We start from the raw sequence: 22,735 nt of genomic DNA, 5'->3' as shown, positions 1-22,735 counted from the left end.
AAAAGAGCATTTGTTGAAATCAAGCTGCCAAAACGACTCATTCTTTACTTCCTCCACATTGTGATGTCACACTGTGGTAGACATTAGCATCTGACTGCCTCCACAACAACACATCAACACCTACTTTACCTTTAATCACTTCTGTAACCCTGCCTAGTAGCAGTGATCAGTGAGATGGCAAGGAGAGAGCAGAGAGCCAATCATAACAGTGGGCGTTAACTGTCAAGTCTTCAAGAAGAAGCAGCACCCAAACTGAGCATTTCTGACAGAGGGTCAGAATGAGGGTGGAAAATGATCATGTTTTACAAATATATGACTGTTTTTTGTGCAAAAAAACATTATATTATAAGTGAACCTATTAAAGGAACATATTAAAATAATTAAAAAGGCATGTCATGACCTTTTTAAGTGTGGAGAAGTTGAGAGTTGTTATTATTATTATTAACATTGTTAATGTTATTATTATTTTACTTCATTTTAATTTGTAAATGGAGATTAAACAATGCAATGAATTAATCGTATATTTAAAGTTAAAGCATATGTATTTAACATATAATAAACCATTCCTTGAAAGGTATTGGTTAATCATACCGCCTTCCAAAAATAACGAAAATACATTGTAAACGTTCATAATTTGATTCGTTAGCCCTTCTGAAAAAACAACAATGCAGCATAGGGTTGCTCCGATACCAAAATTTTAGCTTCGGCACGATGCCAGCCCTGATACCTTGGTATTGATACTAACTCGATAGGCAACAAATAAAAAAAATCACAACATGCTGATATTCAGTACTGATATTCAGCTTTTGTGATATTGCTTACAGATAATAATGCTAGTAATATAACCATTTCATACTATATTATTGTTATTATGAGTATTATTGCTACTACTTTGAACATTACACTTTTATACAGTAGTAATATTTTTCTGTCATAATGTCTTCAATTTCACACATCCAGTTAAATAAAGCTCTCATTTCAGTGGGACTTTTATTTTGACAGACCTGTGAAGTTCTTCCTGTTTTTGAAGAGTTTGTTATATCAAACTTCCCGTGACTCACAAGCTGTGAAAAAGGTCATTTGAGAGTTCACAGCCGTTTATACACTAAACACACTGCTCTGCGGCTCTGCAGATGGATACTATTGGACACACTGCATGAAAATGTGTTGCGTGTGTGTGTGCTAGAGGGGTGACCAGGGGTGGCAGTGGCCCCACTGGACAGAAGCCTGGCCACCCCATTGGCCACCCCAATTTTTTATACTTCTTTGTGTTCATTTAGTGAAAAGCAGTGTGGAAAACATGTCTTGATATTGTTAATGTCTTATTGTTCTTAAATTAAACATTTTAAGTCTACTTTGCAACAGTTATTTATCCCGTGTAACAACTGAACTGAAGTCGGTAGTGCGTTAACATAGCGTTGTTCAGTTGAAACCCTGCTTATAAGAATAATACAATGTAAATATTTCGGGATTATTTAACATTCATTAGGAATAATAAGTCAACTTCGGTGTAAGAGTACTGAGGTTCGAAACTCAGCTAAACTTATTGTTTTAGATGATAAGCAATGTCTTTATTGCATACAGGTAAATACAAATTTCACCACATTAATAGTAATAATTGATATTGATCAGACTTAATAACAGCTGTTTTTAATTGTAAAAGTTGCTTACAAACAAACATTCAAAACAAATGCAAAGATGTATTTTTTCAGCATTGCAAGATTTTTATTTGCATATACTGTATGACCAAAATCTTTTATCACAGTTCAAGTAATTCTGCATCACTGTAACATGAGATGCAAATTCAGCAAAATAATCGTTTATACTATATATTAAATATCCATTTGAAAATGCCTAATTTTGTATATCTCATTGAATTAAACACTTTACAAATTATGAGACACATCTCTTCATTTTTTTTCATGATGGTAACAAAACAAAGGATAAGATTACTCATTTGAATAAGTCTGACATCAAGCAGCTTTATACTATGCAACACTTGACTAAAAACAAAAGACAGAGTTTATTTCTCAAAATAGTAGAACTACAATTATTAAACAGATAGTTCTTACTAGATCCGTCTTCAAAGCCACTGTAAAATAGCTAATGCATTTATTTATTGCGTATATGCAAAGTACTGTTGCATATATTTGCATACAAATGCAAATACATATCGAAACGGTATAGCAAAATCTCTGCTGGTTTATACATTTCTACTCCCCAGCCACAGCGTCTACTCTAAATATGGTCTAATATATGTGCTCATACTAAGTACGAGGCTTTCTCAATCTACAGAACATCCATTTATATTAAATAACAACAGGCCATTGCCATGTCTGCATTAAGAGAGAATCCATTATGCATTACTTTCTCTTGAGCTGCATTTATTTTTGTTGGTGCACTAAATGACCTCAGGCTAATAGTGGTTAAATGAGTCTTAAAACTTCGGGATTCCGGTTTGTTTGTACACTCCATCAGGGGCTGACGGTAAGAGAATGACGGCTACGTGACTAGTTTGGGTCTGTGCCACGCTTTCAATGCACGCCCACGCTTGATGTCTAATTCAACTGTACAGATGACAACTGTGTATTCCCCGGCAGCAAAGTCTGTGACACCGCAGGAGTGTATGCCAGCGCTTTCCGCTGAGTATGAATTGTTTTATAGTCATTTTAAAAGTTGTTCTGCAGTCTTGCAGGTTATTGGTAGTGTTCGGCCTTTATTATTTGTTCATGGTAAAGAAAATAGGAAATGTTTAAAGAAAATCATTAAGAATGTGTTTTATAGAATGTGATGTAATCTTAGGCCATCCACACTAATATGCGATGGAAACTGAAAATAGAGTTTTCAAACTTAAACGGATTAGTGTAGATGTGGCCATAATTTACTCACCCGCATGTCGTTCCAACTTCGTATTATTTTCTTTCTTCCTAAATACACAAAAGATGATGTTAGGCAGAGTATCTGAGCTTCTTTTTTTCCATACAACAAAAATGGATGACTTTTTGTATTGTCAAGCCCCCCAAAAGCATATTAAAATTATTATGAAAGTAATACATGTGACTCATGCTCTATTACAAGCCTTTTGAAGCAATATGATAGCATTGTTTGAGGAACAGACCAAAAATTAAGTTATTATTTACTGATAATCTTCCCCTTTACAGACTAGCCGATCACCAGCAACTCTTGTTAATCTGGTATCTATTACTAACGGTTGGCTGTGGTAAGAATATATATTTAAATGGAATCACATAAACAGCTGACATACCCCCAGGAGCATTAATATTAATGTTTGACTTGTGAAATATTCATAGTTGTTTTGCTAGATCAAGAAAGTGGAATACACTTTTTCTGATACAGTTGCTCTGCGATCGCCCAATAGATCTCAAAACAATCCATTCACACCATTCTTATTCTGTTTCATTACTTTACTTTTTTCAGTGCAGTGTCAGTGTAATATCTTTAAAGACATCAGATCTATTTGTGCTTTGGTATTACTTCTTGGTATTTGTGGGTTTTTATTTTTTTATTTGTCTGTATGAATTTACACAAGCACTCTATCAAACGAAACATTGTACATCATAGACTTTTGCTTAGCTTTACCAAAAGGTCCTGCGTGAAACAGCATTGTTTAATTTAGAATATTATGCCCTAATTTCATTCAGGATTTGATGGACTTCTTCATAATAGACCTGCCACTGCACAGAGAATTTCTTGAATTCCCACAATTGAATTATTCTTACATTAAAAGAGAAACATCATTCTCATTTCAATTGAAATTACTCTGTTCCCTCATTCTATCAATAAGCTGAAAACAATCACTCACAAAAATGCATAACCCTTTTTATGAAAGCAGTGCATATAATAAATAATGTGAAGTTCATGATACAGTAGTGCACATTTAAGCAAAACAACAACACACAGTACCAATCAACATGACATGAACATGACCAAATAATCGTACAATTTAGGGTGTCCCATGAAGGGCAGGGCGATACATTCACAATGATTTTAATACACTTTTTATTTGGCCAGTTAAGTTTACAAAATACATGGCATATTTGATTAGTTATGCGATCCTTTCTTGCCTCGCCATTCACACGAATGAAAGCATTAAGACAGCAATATTTATATAGCTTCGCTGATTTAACTTTAGTAGAAAAGTGCAGTTGGAGTTGGTAAGCTTGATTAATTTATGTGAATCCGTTCAAACGGTCTGTTTCACTGAATCAATCCAAATCTCTGATTCAACGATTCATTGGCTTTATCATTTTAGAAATGTTGGATTGTTCATATGATAAAAATGTTATATACACCAATCAGCCACAACATTAAAACCACCTGCCTAATATTGTGTAGGTCCCCCTCGTGCCGCCAAAACAGCACCAACCCGCATCTCAGAATAGCATTCTGAGATTTTATTCTTCTCAGCACAATTGTACAGAGCATTTATCTGAGTTACTGTAGACTTTGTCTGTTCGAACCAGTCTGGCCATTCTCTGCTGACCTCTCTCATCAACAAGACATTTCCGCTCACTGGATGTTTTTTGTTTTTGGCACCATTCGGAGTAAATTCTAGAGTGTGTTGTGCGTGCAAATCCCAGGAGATCAGCAGTTACAGAAATACTCAAACCAGCCTGTCTGGCACCAACAATCATGCGAGTGAGCAGCAGTTCTGTGGACGGAAATGCCTTGTTGATGAGAGAGGTCAACAGAAAATGGCCAGACTGGTTAGAACTGACAAAGTCTACAGTAACTCAGATAACCGCTCTGTACAATTGTGGTGAGAAGAATATCATCTCAGAATGCTATTCTGAGATGTGGGTTGGCGCTGATTTGGCGACACGAGGGGGACCTACACAATATTAGGCAGGTGGTTTTAATATTGTGGCTAAATGTTGTTGGTGTATGTGTATATATATATATATATATATATATATATATATATATATATATATATATATATATATATCAACTATTTTAAGCCATTTGAGGCAATATATATACATCAAGCTATATAGTGAATGAATTTCCTCAAAAGGGTTCAAATTATTGAGATATAATTTGTTAGCTACATTGCCTAGATAGTATCAAAAGGAATTAGCCCTATTTAATTTATAACACCGTTTAATCCAGCAACAGACTGCCATTCTTTATCTTTGTATTTCTGCCAAATACCTACAGTCACTACGGTTTTTACACCTCAGGAAGTGTTGTGCTGTGATGGTAGCATTATGGTATGGTAGCATTATGTTGCCAGATTTGTAAGTGTTTTAGAGATGTCTTAATCTGGGTTAAGAGTGGGTGGAAAACAGTTCCAGCTTTGAAGTTTGTGTGTTTAAGAGTCCGTGCTGCCCTGAGGTGAGCTTGGCAGCAGTGGCACCTAAATGAGAAGTTGCTAAATGAAGCTTCGGTGGAAAGGAAACAAGCTGTAATTAGCTCTAATAGCTCATCAGCTGCATTGCCTATGGAGCAAATAACAGACAAAGAGAAAATGCTGCATTTACACTGTTCAGCATCAAAATGCTGGCCACTGGAGCAATTACAAAAGCTGTTGTTCATCGCAGTAATTGAGTTAAAGTTACAAAAACATGTTATTAAAGTGGTTAAACCCACCCAAAAAGTAATTTTGTGGTACCATGGTCAAGGCCATAACCATAACTGTCCTCAAGTTATGCCTCATTGTTTTTTCCCCCCCCATAGAATCTTAAACCAATCTTTTCTTCAAGAATCCTAACGATGCTCTTTTACATACAAAAACACTTCATTTTGACCACTGCTGTCAAGACGCAAGATGAAAAAAATAAAATAAAAATCATCATTAAAATGCCATAAAAGTAGTCCATACAACACTAAGCTTTTCTATGGCCCCAGAAAGCTTGTAATATAGTGCACGAGTCATATGGACTACTGTTATGATGTCTTCATACTGAACCTTTAATTACGATTTATAGTATTTGTCCTTTTTGAATCCTGAAAACTCCTGCCCACTATAAACTGTTATTCTATGGAATAGAGCTGTTTGAAATATCAATTTTTATGTTCCAAGAAAAAGTAAAAACAAATGGGTTTTGAAAAACATAAGAGTGAGTAAATAAGTGAGTAAAAGTACATTTTCCATTTTTGGGTGAACTACTTTAACTGGTGGCTCATTTTTTGAGCACAGACCAGACAAGGACATACTCAGGATAAAATGGTCTCTTATAAAAAGAGGACTCTTAGGAGATGCTGTACAAAATTCAGAATTAATTAAAGACAAAGAAATTATTTAGAAAATCTTAAATTGATTATTAATGATTACCTAATAATATTTGCACTAAAAATATATGACACTAGTCTGTCCTTGTCACAACCTAAAAACTCAATGGAAGCCTCAAATTACAGTTCTAATCTGAGGCTGATAACGCTCTACTTTGTTTTATTGATCATTTTCTCAGACAATGTCGTGAATTTTCTAAAAAGCTGCCAGATTACCACATTCATTCAATTCCTTTACATTATACACACATTCGCGCTTTATCTTAAGCCTGACATGCTGAAAACTACTCCGTTAATGTTTTCACATTCACAATTATGAATAACAATCGAATTACGTACTGTACATGACATATTTTCAATTCAAAACGGCGAATCTCGCCAAATGGTGACTAGTTTACACCCTTGGAAATTACTTTTGGTTGGTACAACATTTTAATCATAAAACAGCGGTCAAATTTTGCATGTTTAGTTGATACTTTCATCTTAGACACTAACACTCTTAACATGAACTGCTTGCTGATGCGCAGTGCTGGAATAATCCATGAGGTTTCCGCTTAATTTCTGAAACTTGAGTCCCGCGACTCCCGCCTTCATTAATTTGATTGGCTGTCTCAAATGACATTGACAAGTGGTGTTAGACTTCTGAGCACACTAAAAATGTAACTTTTTTAAACCTTAATGTTATTCCTGCAACAACTTAATGACAACTAGATGGCGATGCATATTGGACTGCAGCAGAACAGCAACAAGGATAACAGTTATTGGCGGGACAATCTGGCCATATCTGATTATTGGAGAGGACATGTCCCCCTCAATGTATATTGTGGTTACGGCCCTGACCATGGTACAGTGATGTTATCAGTTGGTAATACTGTACAATGGTACTTTTGAGAAATACCATTGTAGTGAATGATAACCTTATTCATATACCATAGCAGTGTTTCCTGCACCGTTTAATCTCCACTGCAGAAGAAAAAGTATTTTATCTGCCTTGTGAGTAAATGTAATAAATAAATAAATCAATCTTAAATACGCTTTTCAATTGCATTGTATTTGCAAAAACAAATGTACAGCACAACCATTGTAATCTGATTTACAAACGAGCAACTTATGTGATGGTTCTTTTAATGAATTGGTAAAAAAAAGACTCACAAGCTCTTGAGTTATTGTTTTGAATCAGCCTAATGAATCACTTGTTGAATCAGTCAGAGCAGTTACTGAATTAACATCTGACTTACTTTCTAACATAATGTTTCTGACAAGATGTAGTAAAAGATACACATTAAACATTTACAAAAGAGTTTTGTGGTAATAAATGGTATTTTACTGCAATTAAAACATTAAAATATGTTCCCAAAAATAATATTGCGTTGTTTTGTAGTTAGGACCAATTAGAGTGAGTGGAAGGGGACCCTGTCCAACTGCATAAACAGAATTCTGTAGAATAAACTGTACCATGCAAATAATTCAAAGAACAACAAGGTATATTAGAATATGTAAGAATATCATGACCAAAAACATGGAAATACCATTACACATTTTTGCAAATTCAGTATGGCCTGATGCAAAAATTTTGCTTCTCCTGAAATGTGATCTTGTTAAAGTGATACTTCACACAACAGTTTTTAATTGTTTCACTAACCCTCATGGCTTTTCAAACTTGTATGACTTTCTTTCTTTCATGGAACAAAAAAGCAGAATGTTAGCCTCACCATTCACTACCATTGCATATTTTATTCCATACAATGAAAGTAAATGATGACTAAGGCTATTATTCTGCCTGACATCTGAACTATGCTTTTAACTGCTAAAATAAACATCTTGCTAAAAGTAATATCTTGTTTTGACTGACTAGTCTTCCTTTACCTCTGACCTGTATCAGCCAGTGCCCCCACTGGAGTCTTCCGGAAACCTACCAGTCCTGCCTGATGCCCAAAGACTGTGTGACCACTGAATGGGGCAAGTGGAGCCCCTGCTCCAAGACATGCTCTGACCCCAGTGTCCCACAGGGCATGCACTCCCGCAGCAGACAGGTGCTGCGTCTTCCTGCTGGAGGAGGTATCCAGTGCCCCCAGCTGGAGGAGAGTCAGATCTGTGAGCCTCAAGGGGATGGGGTGCCACCCTGTTCCACGTAAGTACCACAGACAAGTTTTTACAGAAGCTATTGTCTGTGTGAATGAGTTGCTGGTAACAAAGTGTCCAAACCAACATACCCTTCTCACAGACTTTGATGACATGTTTCCACTAGGGCTGGGTACTGAGACAGATTTTACAGTCTCTTAATGAATACTGTATATATACAGGGCTGCCGATAAGGGGGGACAACTGGACCTTTTGTCTTGGGCCCGGGCTTGAGGGGGGGCCTGGCCGGACTGGAGGGGGGGCCCTCAGAAAGGCTGTTCCATATTGTAGAGCGCATCCAAACATGGTCAGCGAGAGACGCGTTTATAAGAGACAGTGCGCAACAGCGAAAGTCGCCGGGGTAGCACACATTGATGGAATAACTGTCTGCACCCCGATTTGCTCCATTACCAAACCTTTGGCTTCGGTACGATATCAGCCCTGGTACCTCGGTATCGATACTAAATCAATACTATAATCAGCAAATAAAAAGCTTCAGATTTTTTATTAAATTACACAGAAAATGACTTGATTAAAAGAACTGCATAAAGTGTCACAGATACATATTATGAGTTTTAAATTGTCTGGATTCCATGTTAATGTTTTAATTAACTGTTATAATCAAACGGTGTTTAATCGAATTGATACAGCTTAAATCATATATATATATATATATATATATATATATATATATATATATATATATATATCTGCACAACAAAGTTTCACAGTACTAATGAAATCATTAATGAAAAAAATAATCTGATTACCTGTGGCACAAGGCTGCTATGGCTGAATCACAACATGCTGATAAAACACTTGCATTTGTGATATTTCTTAAAGATAATAATAATAATAATAATAAAATAACCATTTATATAATAACATTTATATAATTGATATAATTATATAATTGTTATTGAGTATTATTGCTACTTTTTGAATATTACATTTTTATACAGTAGTTATATTTTTCTGTCTTCAATATATATATATATATATATATATATATATATATATATATATATATATATATATATATATATATAAAATAATTTAAAAATATATTATATATATATATATATATATATATATATATATATATATTTTTTTTTTTTTTTTATTTTTTTTTCACATTTTAGAATAATAGTAAAATCATCAAAACTATGGAATAACATAAATGGAACTATGGGAATTATGTTGTGACTAAACAAAATCCAAAATAAATCAAAACTGTGTTATATTTTAGCATCTTCAAAGTAGTCACCCTTTGCCTAGAATTTGCAGACATGTACTCTTGACATTTTCTCAACCAACTTCTTGAGGTATCACCCTGGGATGCTTTTTAAACAGTATTGAAGGAGTTCCCATCTATGTTGGGCACTTATTGGCTGCTTTTCTTTATTATTTGGTCCAAGTCATCAATTTCAAAAACTTTTTTTTTTAATTCAATTTTGGTTTTATAATGAAATAAATTAATATGGTGGCACAATTTTATTTTTGTCTACAAAACTTATTTCAAACATTCAAGCATACACCTTCAGATCAAAAGATTTTTAAGATCATGTGAAATATTTCAGTCAAGTGTTTTAAAAATGTTGACCGGTAGTGTGTGTGTGTGTGTGTGTGTGTGTGTGTGTGTGTGTGTGTGTGTGTGTATATATATATATATATATATATATATATATATATATATATATATATATAAAATGGCCAACAGAGCTTTACAGTATTAGTGAAAACATTAAATGAAAACAATCTGATTACCTGAGGCAAAAGGCTGCCATGGCTGAATCACAACATGCTGATATGCTGTAAACTTGCTTATGTGATAGTGCTTACAAATAATAATACTTATAACCATTTCATATTATTTTATTGTTACTATGAGTATTATTGTGACTGCTTTGAATATTACACTTTTATACAGTAATAATATTTTTCTGTCGTAATCTCTTCAATTTCCCGCAATCAGTTGAATAGAGCTCTCATTTCAGCAGGTCTTTTATTTTGAAAGATCTTTGAAGTTCTTCCTGTTTGTGAAGGGTTCGCTATATCAAGCTTTCCGTGACTCATGAGTTGAAATCTCCGAGCTACAACGTTCACAGCCGTTTATACACTCAACACACTGATCTGTGGCTCTGCAGGTGGATACTATTGGACACACTGCATGAAAATCAAGCATTAGTAGTGTGTGTTGCATTTGTGTGTGTGTGTTCATGTGCGTGCCTGTGTGTTTGTGAAGGAGATGACAGAGTAGAGAGGTGCCTCTTATTCATACTGTGGCGTGCAGCATGTGACTGTATATTATTTCATTAAATGACATCCTTCTGCTTTTTAATGAGCACACTTGGCCATATAGAGGCTTTTTTATTATTATTTTCAACCCTACTTTGGACACACTTTGTATATAACAGATTTAACCCAATTTTTAAATCTCAATATGCAGTTAAAGGATTTCAGTGCTAGACTTCTTTGCCACTATACTTCTCAATCACTGACGAGTTAAATGTGAAAATTTACCAGCCAGTGGCTAATCAAAACACATTGTAGAGGTTTATGCATAGAGTAAACGATTTGGGGATTTTAAGAATTAATATTGGGGTAGTTCAAATTAAGATCTATAAGAAAAAAACTACATTTTTAATTTCCTTAATTTCCATCTTAATTTAGCATGTTAAATCTACAAGACCTTTTTTTTTTTTTTTTTTTTTTTTTTAAAGATTATTTAATGGATATTTACATCACTATACATTATATTATATTACCAAGGCATTAAAAAAATACAAACTATAAAAACAAAAAATCCAAAACCAAACTCGTTAGCACTGTGAAAGATTACTGATTTTCTTATTAATCGCGATCTTCATTGAACAAAATTTTGGTGCCACTTTTTAATAACTTTAATAAATCATGAAAATCATTATATAATGCTGGAGGAATACTTTTACTTTAGATTGGGTACTGCAAAAATATTTACAAATAATTACTAAATGATTTGTAAAATGTGTAAATAAAAAAGCATAAATACATAGGATGACAAACAAACAGAAAAAAAGGCAAAAAGTGGCTTATTAATTATCTAGACATTAATGAATATTGGTAAACATGAATAGTGTGTGAAGTGGTGAAAAATTCAAATAATTTTAAAAACATTTGAAAATAAAAAAAGTGCACGAGTTCATTTTTTAATCAAAGTTTAATGACATTCAAAGCATCCAAATGTAGATTAATAATGAACTGTCAATCATTACATAATATTTGCCAAAATCATTTGTAGGTTTTAAAAAGTGCAAGGCCATATATGGATAAAAGTTTAATATCATTTGGAAGTATTTAAATATACTTTAACTAATGATCTGTTAAGCATTATATGTTTATTAATGATTTGTTAAAGGGATAGTTCACCCCAAAATGTATATTCTCTTATCATTTACTCACCCTCATGTAATCCCAGATGTGTATGACTTTTTTTCTTCAGCAGTACACAAACAAATATTTTTAGAAGAATATCTCAGCTCTGTTGGTCCATACAGTGCAAGTGAATGGTGATCAGACCTTTGTAGCTCCAGAAATCAACTAAAGGAAACATAAAAGTAATCCATATGACTCCAGTGTTTAAATCCATGTCTTCAGAAGCAATATAATAGGAGTGGGTCAATATTTAAGTCTTTTTTACTCTAAATCTCCACTTTCACTTTCAGATGTGAAAGTTAATCTAAACAGGCACCACATGTGACTTTCAGATGTAAAAGTGAAAGTGGATATTTAGAGTAAAGAAGGACTTAAATATTGTTCTGTTTCTCACTCAGACCTATTATATTGCTTCTAAAGATATGGATTTAAATACTGGAGTCATATGAATTACTTTTATGTTTCCTTTATGTGATTTTTGGAGCTATAAAGGTCTGATCACCATTCACTTGCATTGTATGGACCTACAGAGCTGAGATATTCTTCTAAATATTTTCAAATATTTTCATTGCCCGTGAAAGTGTGCCGTTGTGCAGCAATTTCGTATTCAGAATGAACAGGCAAATTACTTGACATTGGACACTTTTTTTGGTTTGCACTAGATTAAAATTGTTTTAGAAGAAATAAAAATAAACACAAATGAGGCAATTGTTGACATACAATAAAAGTTTAAAGCATACATAAAAATCAGTCTGGATAGCATAGTTCAGATCATTTGGTCTTCATGAAAATGTACTTACCTTGGTATCTTGGCAAATCTGAGCACAGTTTGAAACATTGTTGAGATCACTTTTGAAACTCTAGATGAGACACGTAAGATTACAAGGGTCTTTTTCTCAGGAGAAACATCTGAGAAGGAGACTTGGGTACAATTCTCCATTTGCTCTCCATTTAAACATATTGATCACTAGGAGAAACAGTTGAGATGTTAAAGGAATCTCATTTGGGATTTTTCTTTTCAATGGGCAAGGACATGCAACCAGAACTAATAAACAGCAGTTACTTCTCAGCATGGAAAACTGAAATGCATTTGGCTCTTAAATGAGGAGCGTGTGGAGCAGGAAGCCCTGCTGGCAGGCAGTTGACCTATGCTCTGCGTGAGCGGTGATGCCAGAGAGAGTCAGCAGTCTCAGCACAAGAGCATATGGAGACAGAATGAAACGGATTGAGATGCTCTGTAGTCCAGAGCCAAGAGAGGTGCACTGACAAATGGAAGTGATCTGAGGAGCTCTGTTGAGCTGCTCTGATCTTATTCTCTCACAGATGGTGCATACTGGCATGTCGTCATAGGGCAAACAAAGCTTTTTGAGTCGCCCACGTACTACAAAGCACAAAGATAATAGTCAGATGTCTTTCTCCTAGTAAGTTGCTTTCTCCTATTCCAGTTTAATGTGCTATGAATACCCAACTTGTACGATGACACTGTGATGGTTTCAAAATATATTGTTTGTTTGTGCAATCCAATGTGTCAACTTCTGGCTCAACCAATGTTGTGACTTTGGTGCAGGACTTCCTGTTTATGGAAAAAGTGTTGGTACAAGTGTTGGTCCTCTATAAGTATTTGGGAAACCCTTTTGGATACAATTGTTATTTTTGCAATTCCGTTTGGTGCCACAAGTGGGGCTTAAATTACTAAAAGAAAAAAAAAAAAAAACTCCCAAATAAAATCTCTTTGAAATCTAATTTGTTTCTCCTAGAAAGCAGCAAGATTACATTGAGATAAAAAGGAGATGCTGAAGTCTTCAGAATTTCTCCTGAGAAAAAGGCCCCAGTGTGTCTTCTCTAAAGACTCCTCCAACAGATCTGAAAGGGATAGTTCACCCAAAAGTTATAAAAAAAAAATCCTCTCATATTTTACTCTTAATTGACCCTTGTGCTATCCCAGATGTGTATGATTTTCTTTCTTCTGCAGAACACAAATGAAGATTTTTAGAAGAATAAGCTCTCAGCTCTGTAGGTCCATACAATGCAAGTAAATGTTGATCAGACCTTTGAATCTGCAAAAATCACATAGTCAGTGTAAAAGTAATCCATACAACTCCAGTGATTAAATCCATATCTTCTGAAGCGATATGATAGGTTTGGGTGAAAAACAGATCAATATTTAAGTCCTTTTTTACTATAAAAGTCCACTTTCACTTTCACATTCCTCTTCTTTTGTTTTTTGGCCATTAGCATTTTTCATGCATATTGCCACCTACTGGTCAAAGGTGGAGATTTATGGTTAAAAAAAGGACTTAAAGGAATAGTTCACCCAAAAATGAAAATTTGCTGATAATTTACTCACCCTCAGGCCATCCAAGATGTATCTGAGTTTTTTTCTTCATCAAAACAGAATTTAAGATTTTTAGGATTTCATTTCAGGCCTCCTCCTTTAAACAATGCAAGTGAATGTACTCCATATTTTGACGGTCCAAAATGCATATTTAGGGTGCATCAAAATAATCCACATGACGATTGATTATTTTTAGAAACAAAACAATACTTATATAATTTATAACTACAAATGTTCGCTTCCGTACATCTCTGTGATGTGCGCTCATAAGAGGGATGAAGTAAGCTCGTTGGTAAGGTCATGCGTCACGTGGAGGAGGAGTCAGGAAGCGCGTCATTGTTTACAAGAGAAACTTGCACAGAGCACAGACCAAGCGCCGTTCACAAACCAAAACATTCCAAAACAATTTCAAAACAATATAAAATAAAATAAAAAATAATTTCCAAATAATAATAATAAAAAATATTTAAAAAAAATGTAAACAATGTCCATTGCTTCCTGTCTCCTCCTCCATGTGATGTGTTTTAATATGAACTCTTTATTAAAATTTCCCAAGGCCAAATGTTCTGAGCTATTCTGTCCATATTAGTATTGTTCCATACTCATACTGTACACTAACAATGTGCATACAGTATATACAGTCAAAGGGGACAGATATTCTAAAATGGTTCCGTAGCATTCAAACATAAGTTTTCCAGCTCTTACTTTACCATGAGCAATGTACAAACTTATACTATTTTATTGTATTAAATATACATGTATAATATTAACAAATAGACCTAATCGAAATTGCTGTTATTCCTTTGGAAATTATTATTTGTGTTTTTAGATACTGTATGGATGACCCAAAGCAGAGATTCAGAACTTTAATATACATTATATGCATATTTTTATGTTCATTTTAGTTATGCTTGGCGGACCACGGAATGGAGCGAGTGTCGAGTCGATGCGTTGCTCAGTCAACAGGATCGGCGCCGTGGCAACCAGACAGGGCTGTGTGGTGGAGGTGTACAGAACAGGAAAGTGTACTGCGTTCAAGCCAGTGCTGAACTACTCAACTACATCAACAACAACAAAGACAAACAAGGTACTGCAGAGATATTTCCAGTGTACGGTTACAATGTAATTTGCTTTGTAATTTGGCTAAAAAAAAAAAAAAAAAAAAGAAAAATTGAATAGTAGACCATATTGTGTCAAAAATGTATGTAATTTGAAATTGTACTTGAAATCTTGCTTTTGTGCTGAATATCAGCATTGTCTAGGATATTACTCAATTTTACCATTTACTTTGCCTTTATAATTTAATTTTAGTTTACAAAAATATTTTGGTTTTTGATGTAGTATACAATAATAGCCCAGGAGCTAGAGAGATTTACTGTTATTTTGTTAAATAGTACACAGAACTTACTCATACATACACCCACACCTTCATGTATACAATCTATCTCCCGTACTCTTTCTGTGCCTTCTCAGTCTGCCACCCACATGCAGGTATGCATGCAAATCCCAACTGTATACATTGTATCAGCATATCTTTGCATGCTCCACATACACACACGCACATCATCATCATCACTCTATTAGCAGCCCACCCATCTTCATGAAAAATACCTTATTTTTCCTCTCTCCCTCATTTGATGTTCAGAACGGTATCGTGTGCACATTGAAAGTTATCGTAACACACATGTCCTTCCACATTATAGCAGATGAGTGCTGAGTGCATGAAAAGCTCTGGTTAAAGAAGCGTTATTAAAAAAAGGCCACTGGTGGAGCAGCGTATGGAGGGAAATCTGTGTCCTTATCAGCGTGCTGCAGGAACCGTCTTGCTTCACTTGGTGGTAATCTGCACCAGCTGACAGCAGATACATGAACGCAGACTCTGTAGAAAGTTAAAGCAGAAATGTGCAGGAGCGTTAGTGCACTGATAGAGACATGTTTTCACCCAGGGAGGATATTTTCAACTTCAACATTCTTTGATGTGTTCAAACCATCATCAAATCTATTTGGAAGTGATGCTCATTTACATTTTCTGCTGAAAGCACATTGCATCACGTAATATAAAGCTATTTCCCACAGATTGCCATGCTCTCTTAAAAATAAAGATTCCAAAAAGGATTTTATAGCCTGATGCTGTAGGAGAATCTTTTAAAGTTCCATATGATGCCATAGGAGAACCTTTTTAAGTTTCAAATGACACCATAGAACCATTGAAGTTCCTGTGATGCGACAGGTGAATCTTTAAGTTCCATATGATGGCATAGAAAAACCTTTATGTTCCAAATGACACCATAGAACCTTTTTTAAGTTGTATGTGATGCCATGGAACTCTTTAAGTTCCAAATGATGCCATAGAACCTTTTTAAAATTAAATATGATTCCATAGGATAACCTTTTAAAGTTCCAGATGACGCCATAGAACCTTTCTGAAGTTTCGAATGATGCCATAGAATGTTCTTTTTAGTTCTTTGTGATGCCAAATAATCTTTTAAGTTCTATAAAATGCCATAGAAGTGACATGAAATGATTTTTTGCTAATCATTTTCCACTCTTGCCTGTTTTAGTGTTAAGTTCCAAATGATTTCTTAGAACCTTTTAAGTTCCATATGGTGCCATAGCAGAACCTTGTTAAATTTGATATGATGTCATAGGACAAGGAGAGCCTTTTTAATTTCAGTAAGGTTCTAGGGAATCTTTCGAAGTTCCATGTTATGCCATAGGAGAACCTTTTTGAAGTTATACTGTATGATGCCATAGGAGAAAATGTTTGAAGATTCATATGACACCATAGAACCTTTTTAAGTTCCATATGATGCCATATAACCTTTAATGTCCCAAATTATACTATAGTACCTTTTCAAAATTCAAATGATGCCGTATAACCTATTTAAGTTCCAAATGATGCCTTAGAACCTTTATTAGGTTCCCTTAGGACAGTGGTTCCCAAACTTTTTCAGTCAAACCTCCCTTTACTAATCGAAAAAATTTTGTAATTCAAGGTGCTGTGGGAAGTCAAATTAACTTAACACCTTAGTCCTAGTTATAATATGCATGAGTAAACCACTTTACTGATTTGGGAACTGTGCTTCTACGGAGGAAATGTTTGTTACCTACTCCAAAACAGATATTGTTTTCTTTTTACCAGACTCTTTATGATTTGGGAATCATTTCGATTATAGGAATATCTGACACCAAACCAGGCCAGCTTGTTTCCTAATCTCAAACAAACACTTACTGTGCTTAAACCAGTCTTTAAGCACCCCGCGCTCATCCACGTTCCAGAAAATTTAGAGCTTATAAAACGGCAAAAGCAAGATGAATTTGAATATCATATCATTTGCTTTGGCAGATGAAAATTAGCTTCTCCAGCCACCCCAAAATTTTCAATGAATGAAAAACCCTGTTCTCACAAAAGCTGGGATTTAACAGTGGATTTAATACTTTAAAATGTACAAGAAAACAAACTGGCATGGCAGCCATCTCTTCACTAAATCTCTTTCTTCTACAGCAGTCTTTCACAGCACACTAGTGTGCCGTGGAAAATGATAAAATTCCTCAAAATAAATAAATAAATAAATATTAATTGCAAGAATTAATTTACAAGAACAAATCTACAATTTAGAAAAGAAGCAAATTTGTTGTTTTTCATTATCCAGTTAGCGCTTTTGCCACCTGTGACCTCATTATACAGCGTACCTACGTGACTTGCATTCTTTGCATAGCCGAATTTCAAACATTACGAGTAAACACGTTACTACGACGGACAGAAAACACGGACAAGTTCTTAAAAAGGAAAAATATTGACGATGGTTATATGGGATGGTGGGATAGTGTTGCGCCATGGGATTTTTTTTTTTATGGCAGATACTATTTGTACACTGGTGCATATAATGGTACATGCTATTTACACCCCAGTGAAAATAGTGGCAGATATTATTTGCACCCCAACCCTGGTGCAAATAATGGTATATACTAATTGCACCCTGGTGCACATAGTGTCTGATGCTATTTGCACCCTGGTGTAACTGTACTAACATACAGTATGGGCATCACTGCACCGTGGTTATTGTGTTTATTCAGAGTCCCACAGACACACTACATTAACCTCTAGCCCTAAACCTAACCTTACCTTAGAAAAAATAACATTGGTTTTACTACATTAACCATGGTTTCACAATGGTATTTTGTTGTAACTGTACAGTAACCACAAAATGAACCATGGTTACTATATTAACAACATAATACTGTACTAACGCCATGGTTAATTGCATTAAATCTATGGTTTCTGACAAAAAACATGGTTACTACAATATTAGTAATACAGTGATGCAATCTACACACAAGCAGTGCTGAGCTGCGGGAACGAGTGCGATCGACAGACCCTCTGGATCAAACCCTTCTCTGCACTCCTCGACATTTACCGTGACCAAATCACTGTGATGAAATCAACATTTATATTCATTTTTATCTATTATTTGAAGTAGTATTAAAGGAAATATAAAGAGTGGAAACAGGAAATCAGATGGGGAAGAAGAGTGGGACAAAAGCTGGATTGGTACCACGGTCACTAGGACAACAGTACCCATTCTCACACCGTCTTTACACCACGCCACTGCAGCGACAACTGTTGTCTGGTCTGTCGTATATTCTTGTGGTTTCACCAAACTATTGGGGTGCAAACAGCCAAGCCGTGTGGCAGATGCTATTTACACCTGGGTGCAAATAGACTCTCTGATTTTTTTATTCGTAAAAATTGTGCCATGGCAGAAAAAAGGTTGGGAAACACTGCTCTACAGACTCAACAGTCAGCTGAAATATATCAATCAATAGCACAACTGACACTCAGTTGGATTGGAAACATGCTTCAAAGGTTACGCTTAATAATAATAATAATAATTATAGCTAGTTTTTTTTTAATGGACTTCTCCTTCTATCCCACCGTCTCCCTGTGCCTCCCCATCAGTTTGGGAACCACTGCTTTAGGAGAACCTTGTTAAGTTTCATATGATGTATTAGGAGAGCTTTTTTGATGCCATAAGAGAAAATGTTTTAAGATCCATGTGAATCTTTTGAAGTTCCATATTATTTAATAGGAGAACTTTTTCTGAAACTCTATATGATGCCACAGGAGTAAATGTTGTAAGATCTATATGTAACGGTGGCCAAATGATAGGTAGCTGTGCAATTTGTATAAACCTCACTATCCTGACCTCAAGAGGTGCACTAGCAACTGATACTAGAAGCTGTAGCCTTTAGCCTCCTTGTTAGCGCACCTGCCTCCCATGCCAGAGACGGCAGTTCAAGTCCCGTACGGAGCGGGTAGAACAGGAGCGTCACAATGGTGCCGTGACCCGGATGGGAGTGAGGTTTAGGGGGGTGAGTGTAACAGTGGCCAGCTGATAGATAGCTGTGCAATGTATATAAACCTCACTATCCTGACCTCAAGAGGTGCGCAAGCGACTGACGTTAGAGGCTGTAGCCTTTAGCCTCATTTTTAGCGCACCCGCCTCCCGTGACGGAGGCACCGGTTCGAATCCCATACGGAGCGGGTAGAACATGAGCATCACATATATGATGCCATGGAACCTTTTAATTCCACATGATGCCTAAGGAGAAAATTTTTAAATTCTGTATGATACTGAAGGATATAATTTTTTACATTCCATATGAAGTTATAAGAGAACATGTTTAGGTCTTTAGAAAATATCAGTGTAGTGGTGCTTAAAAAAAAACCCTGCAGGGATTCACAGTTCATCTGTTAAAGGATGATACCTAAACTGATACTGTAACAATGCTGGCACTGGCAATGATGAAGACGAAGTGTAGAGAACCCAAGTGCAGTTTATTATATAAGTGAAATCCAAAAACCCTAACCATAAACGTGATCTAACAAAAACCTGAACTTGACATAAACTAGACTTGACTATGGCTTGACAACAAATTTACATTTACATTCACATTCAGTACTTGACAATGGACAATGGCAAACATGAGGGCTTAAACACAAGACATGGGAGAACAAGAACCAATGAACAGACAGAACTGATAACAAGCTAATAAGACAAATAACCAATAAACCATTGAAAACATGACACATGAACATGGAGGGAAATCATGAAATCACATGACAAGGGAACAGGAACTAAACTTTTCAAAATAAGACATGAATCAACAAAATACACATGACACATCCCCCCCACTAAGGGGCGGCTCCTGACGCCCCAACACATAAACAAAACATGTAAAACATTACATAAATTCAAAGTTCTGTAGGGAGCTGGGGGGGGGTGGTCTTAGGCGTGGCGAGAAAGGGCGAGGGGCATGGGACCAGGGCAGAGTCCGTGGGGGGTGGAGCCATGAGAGGCTCGAGGGGCGGAGCCATGGAAGGCGAAGCCGTGAGAGACTCGAGGGGTGAAGCCATGGATCTTGGTGCCCGGAGAGTAGCCGAAGACTCGAATGGCCAGGGTGGAGCCGATGGCAGGGAGGACCAAGGCGGTGCTGGAGGCTCGGAGGAGCAAGGCAGAGCTGGGGGAATCGGAAGACTGAGGTGGAGCCGGTGGGACTGAGGACCAAGGTAGAGCCATAGGGAAGGAGGTCCCTGGTGGAGCTGACAGATCAAAGGGACGAGGTGCAGCCAGAGGATCGGAGAGCCAAAGCGGAGCCAGGTGACTGACAGACCAAGGAGGAGCCAGAGGCTGAAGGACCGTAGTGGAGCCGAGGGAATGCCGAGCTGAGGCAATGTCGAGGGACCAACAGGTCAAGGCGAAGTCCAGGGCTCGGAGGGTCCAGGAGGGGTCGGAGGGCCGAAAGTTCCCCTTGCCTGTTCAGGAGAACTAAGGGTGGGTATAAGGGTGGGAACCATCTCCAGGTTCAACTGCTCAGGTGTGACTGTGACGTGGCATGGAGCAGGCTGAGGCATTGCTGTGATGTGGCATGGAGCAAAAGATGGCGCTAGCTCAGCGACCATGTCATGGAACTCTGGCTCGGCGGCGGCCATGTCGTGGAACTCTGGCTCAGCGGCGGCCATGTCGTGGAATTCTGGCTCGGCATCCGCCTACCCCACAGTGAACGTGGAACCAATGATCTGTAGGGCGAGGTCGATATATTGAGCCAGGCTGAGGGAACTGCGACCGCCAGGCATCAAGGAGGAGATCGGCTCACTCAGACCAAAGCAAAAAATGTCTTTGAGGGCGACCTCATTAAAGTTCACTTGGCTGGCCAAAATTGCAGAATTCCTCAACATAATCCTCCAGGGGACGATTCCCCTGACGTAGCCGTATGAGCTTAACTGCTGGGTTCATAATCGGTCAAGTATTCTGCAATGATGCTGGCACTGGCAATGACGAAGACGATGATGAAGTGTAGAGAACCCAAGTGCAGTTTATTATATAAGTGAAATCCAAAAACCCTAACCATAAACGTGATCTAACAAAAACATGAACTTGACATAAACTAGGCTTGACTTTGACAACAAAGTTACATTCAAAGTTACATTCAAAGTTACATTCAAAGTTACATTCACAGTCAATACTTGACAATGGACAATGGCAAACATGAGGGCTTAAATACAAGACATGGGAGAACAAGAACCAATGAACAGACAGAACTGATAACAAGCTAACAAGACAATTAACCAATAAACCAATGAAAACATGACACATAAACATGGAGGGAAAACATGAAATCACATGACAAGGGAACAGGAACTAAACTTTTCAAAATAAAAGACATGAATCAACAAAATACACATGAATACACAATTTTTTTTTTTTTACTTTTTGAATCTCCAAAGAACAATATAGCCAACTCAAGAACCCTATACAGCAAAAAAGTTTGTTACTTAAAAGAACCACTGAAAAAACTTTATTTTTAAGACTTTTGGAATCCTCTGCCCTTTGTCTCTCTGAGATTTTTGCACAAGTAAACACTAACCAGCTTATACCTCACATTATCCCTTTTGAGTTCAAGTGTTCTGTAAAGAGTCACAGTATAATGTCCGTAGTGATAGTACATATCTTCTCTGGTAGTGAACTAATGGTGTTTACTAGCAGTAGTTTGCCAGAGTTTGGTGTTTGTGTGTCTTGTAGAGGACCAGTCTCTAAATGGCCAGATGCCTAGTGTCCCTCCTCTCCTCTCTGTCAGCTTTGAGATCTCAGGTAAGATTTAAAACCCCTCCTATAACCTTTAAAGGAATATTCTGGGTTATTCTCAACCTAAAGTCAATGTACAGCATGAGTGACATCCTGTCAATTCTGAGGAAAAGGTGAAAGGTGTTTGCCTGTGTATTTCTAAAGTGACAAACACTTAAAGATTTCTGCTCCACTAGCGTCACCAAAAAGAAATGCAAAAATAATAACTACTTTCAAACAGGTTTACATAAAAATTGGCTCATCTTCTATTGATCTCACCCCAAACTCGCACCACTGGTTGAACCAATGTTGCTGTTTTGGGCTGGTTGGGATGCTCAAACAAACAGAGCAATGCGTTTACACTTTTCGGGGAAGATTTACCTTGGGTATGAGAGAGAATTATAACATTGAAAAAATTTGCTAATTTTTTACTTCACCTTTAAACATTACGAGTCAAAATTATTGACTGAGAATCAAACGCATG

The 22,735-nt window shown here is 36.4% G+C and overlaps 1 protein-coding gene across 1 annotated transcript in view; it reads left to right on the top strand.

The window, feature by feature from the left end:
- LOC127453247 (thrombospondin type-1 domain-containing protein 7A-like) overlaps window positions 1-22,735 on the top strand; it is a 173,482-nt gene that overhangs the window by 66,197 nt on the left and 84,550 nt on the right. Inside the window, exons 3-5 of the mRNA XM_051719495.1 lie at window positions 8,138-8,386; window positions 15,031-15,212; window positions 22,210-22,278. Of these exons, the coding sequence (XP_051575455.1) occupies window positions 8,138-8,386; window positions 15,031-15,212; window positions 22,210-22,278 (500 nt within the window). The remainder of the gene's footprint in view (window positions 1-8,137; window positions 8,387-15,030; window positions 15,213-22,209; window positions 22,279-22,735) is intronic.

This window comes from Myxocyprinus asiaticus, chromosome 15 (genome assembly GCF_019703515.2).
Source record: "Myxocyprinus asiaticus isolate MX2 ecotype Aquarium Trade chromosome 15, UBuf_Myxa_2, whole genome shotgun sequence".
NCBI lineage: Eukaryota > Metazoa > Chordata > Actinopteri > Cypriniformes > Catostomidae > Myxocyprinus > Myxocyprinus asiaticus.
The sequence above is the reverse complement of the archived record's forward strand: the minus strand, read 5'-3'. Positions and strand labels throughout refer to the sequence as shown.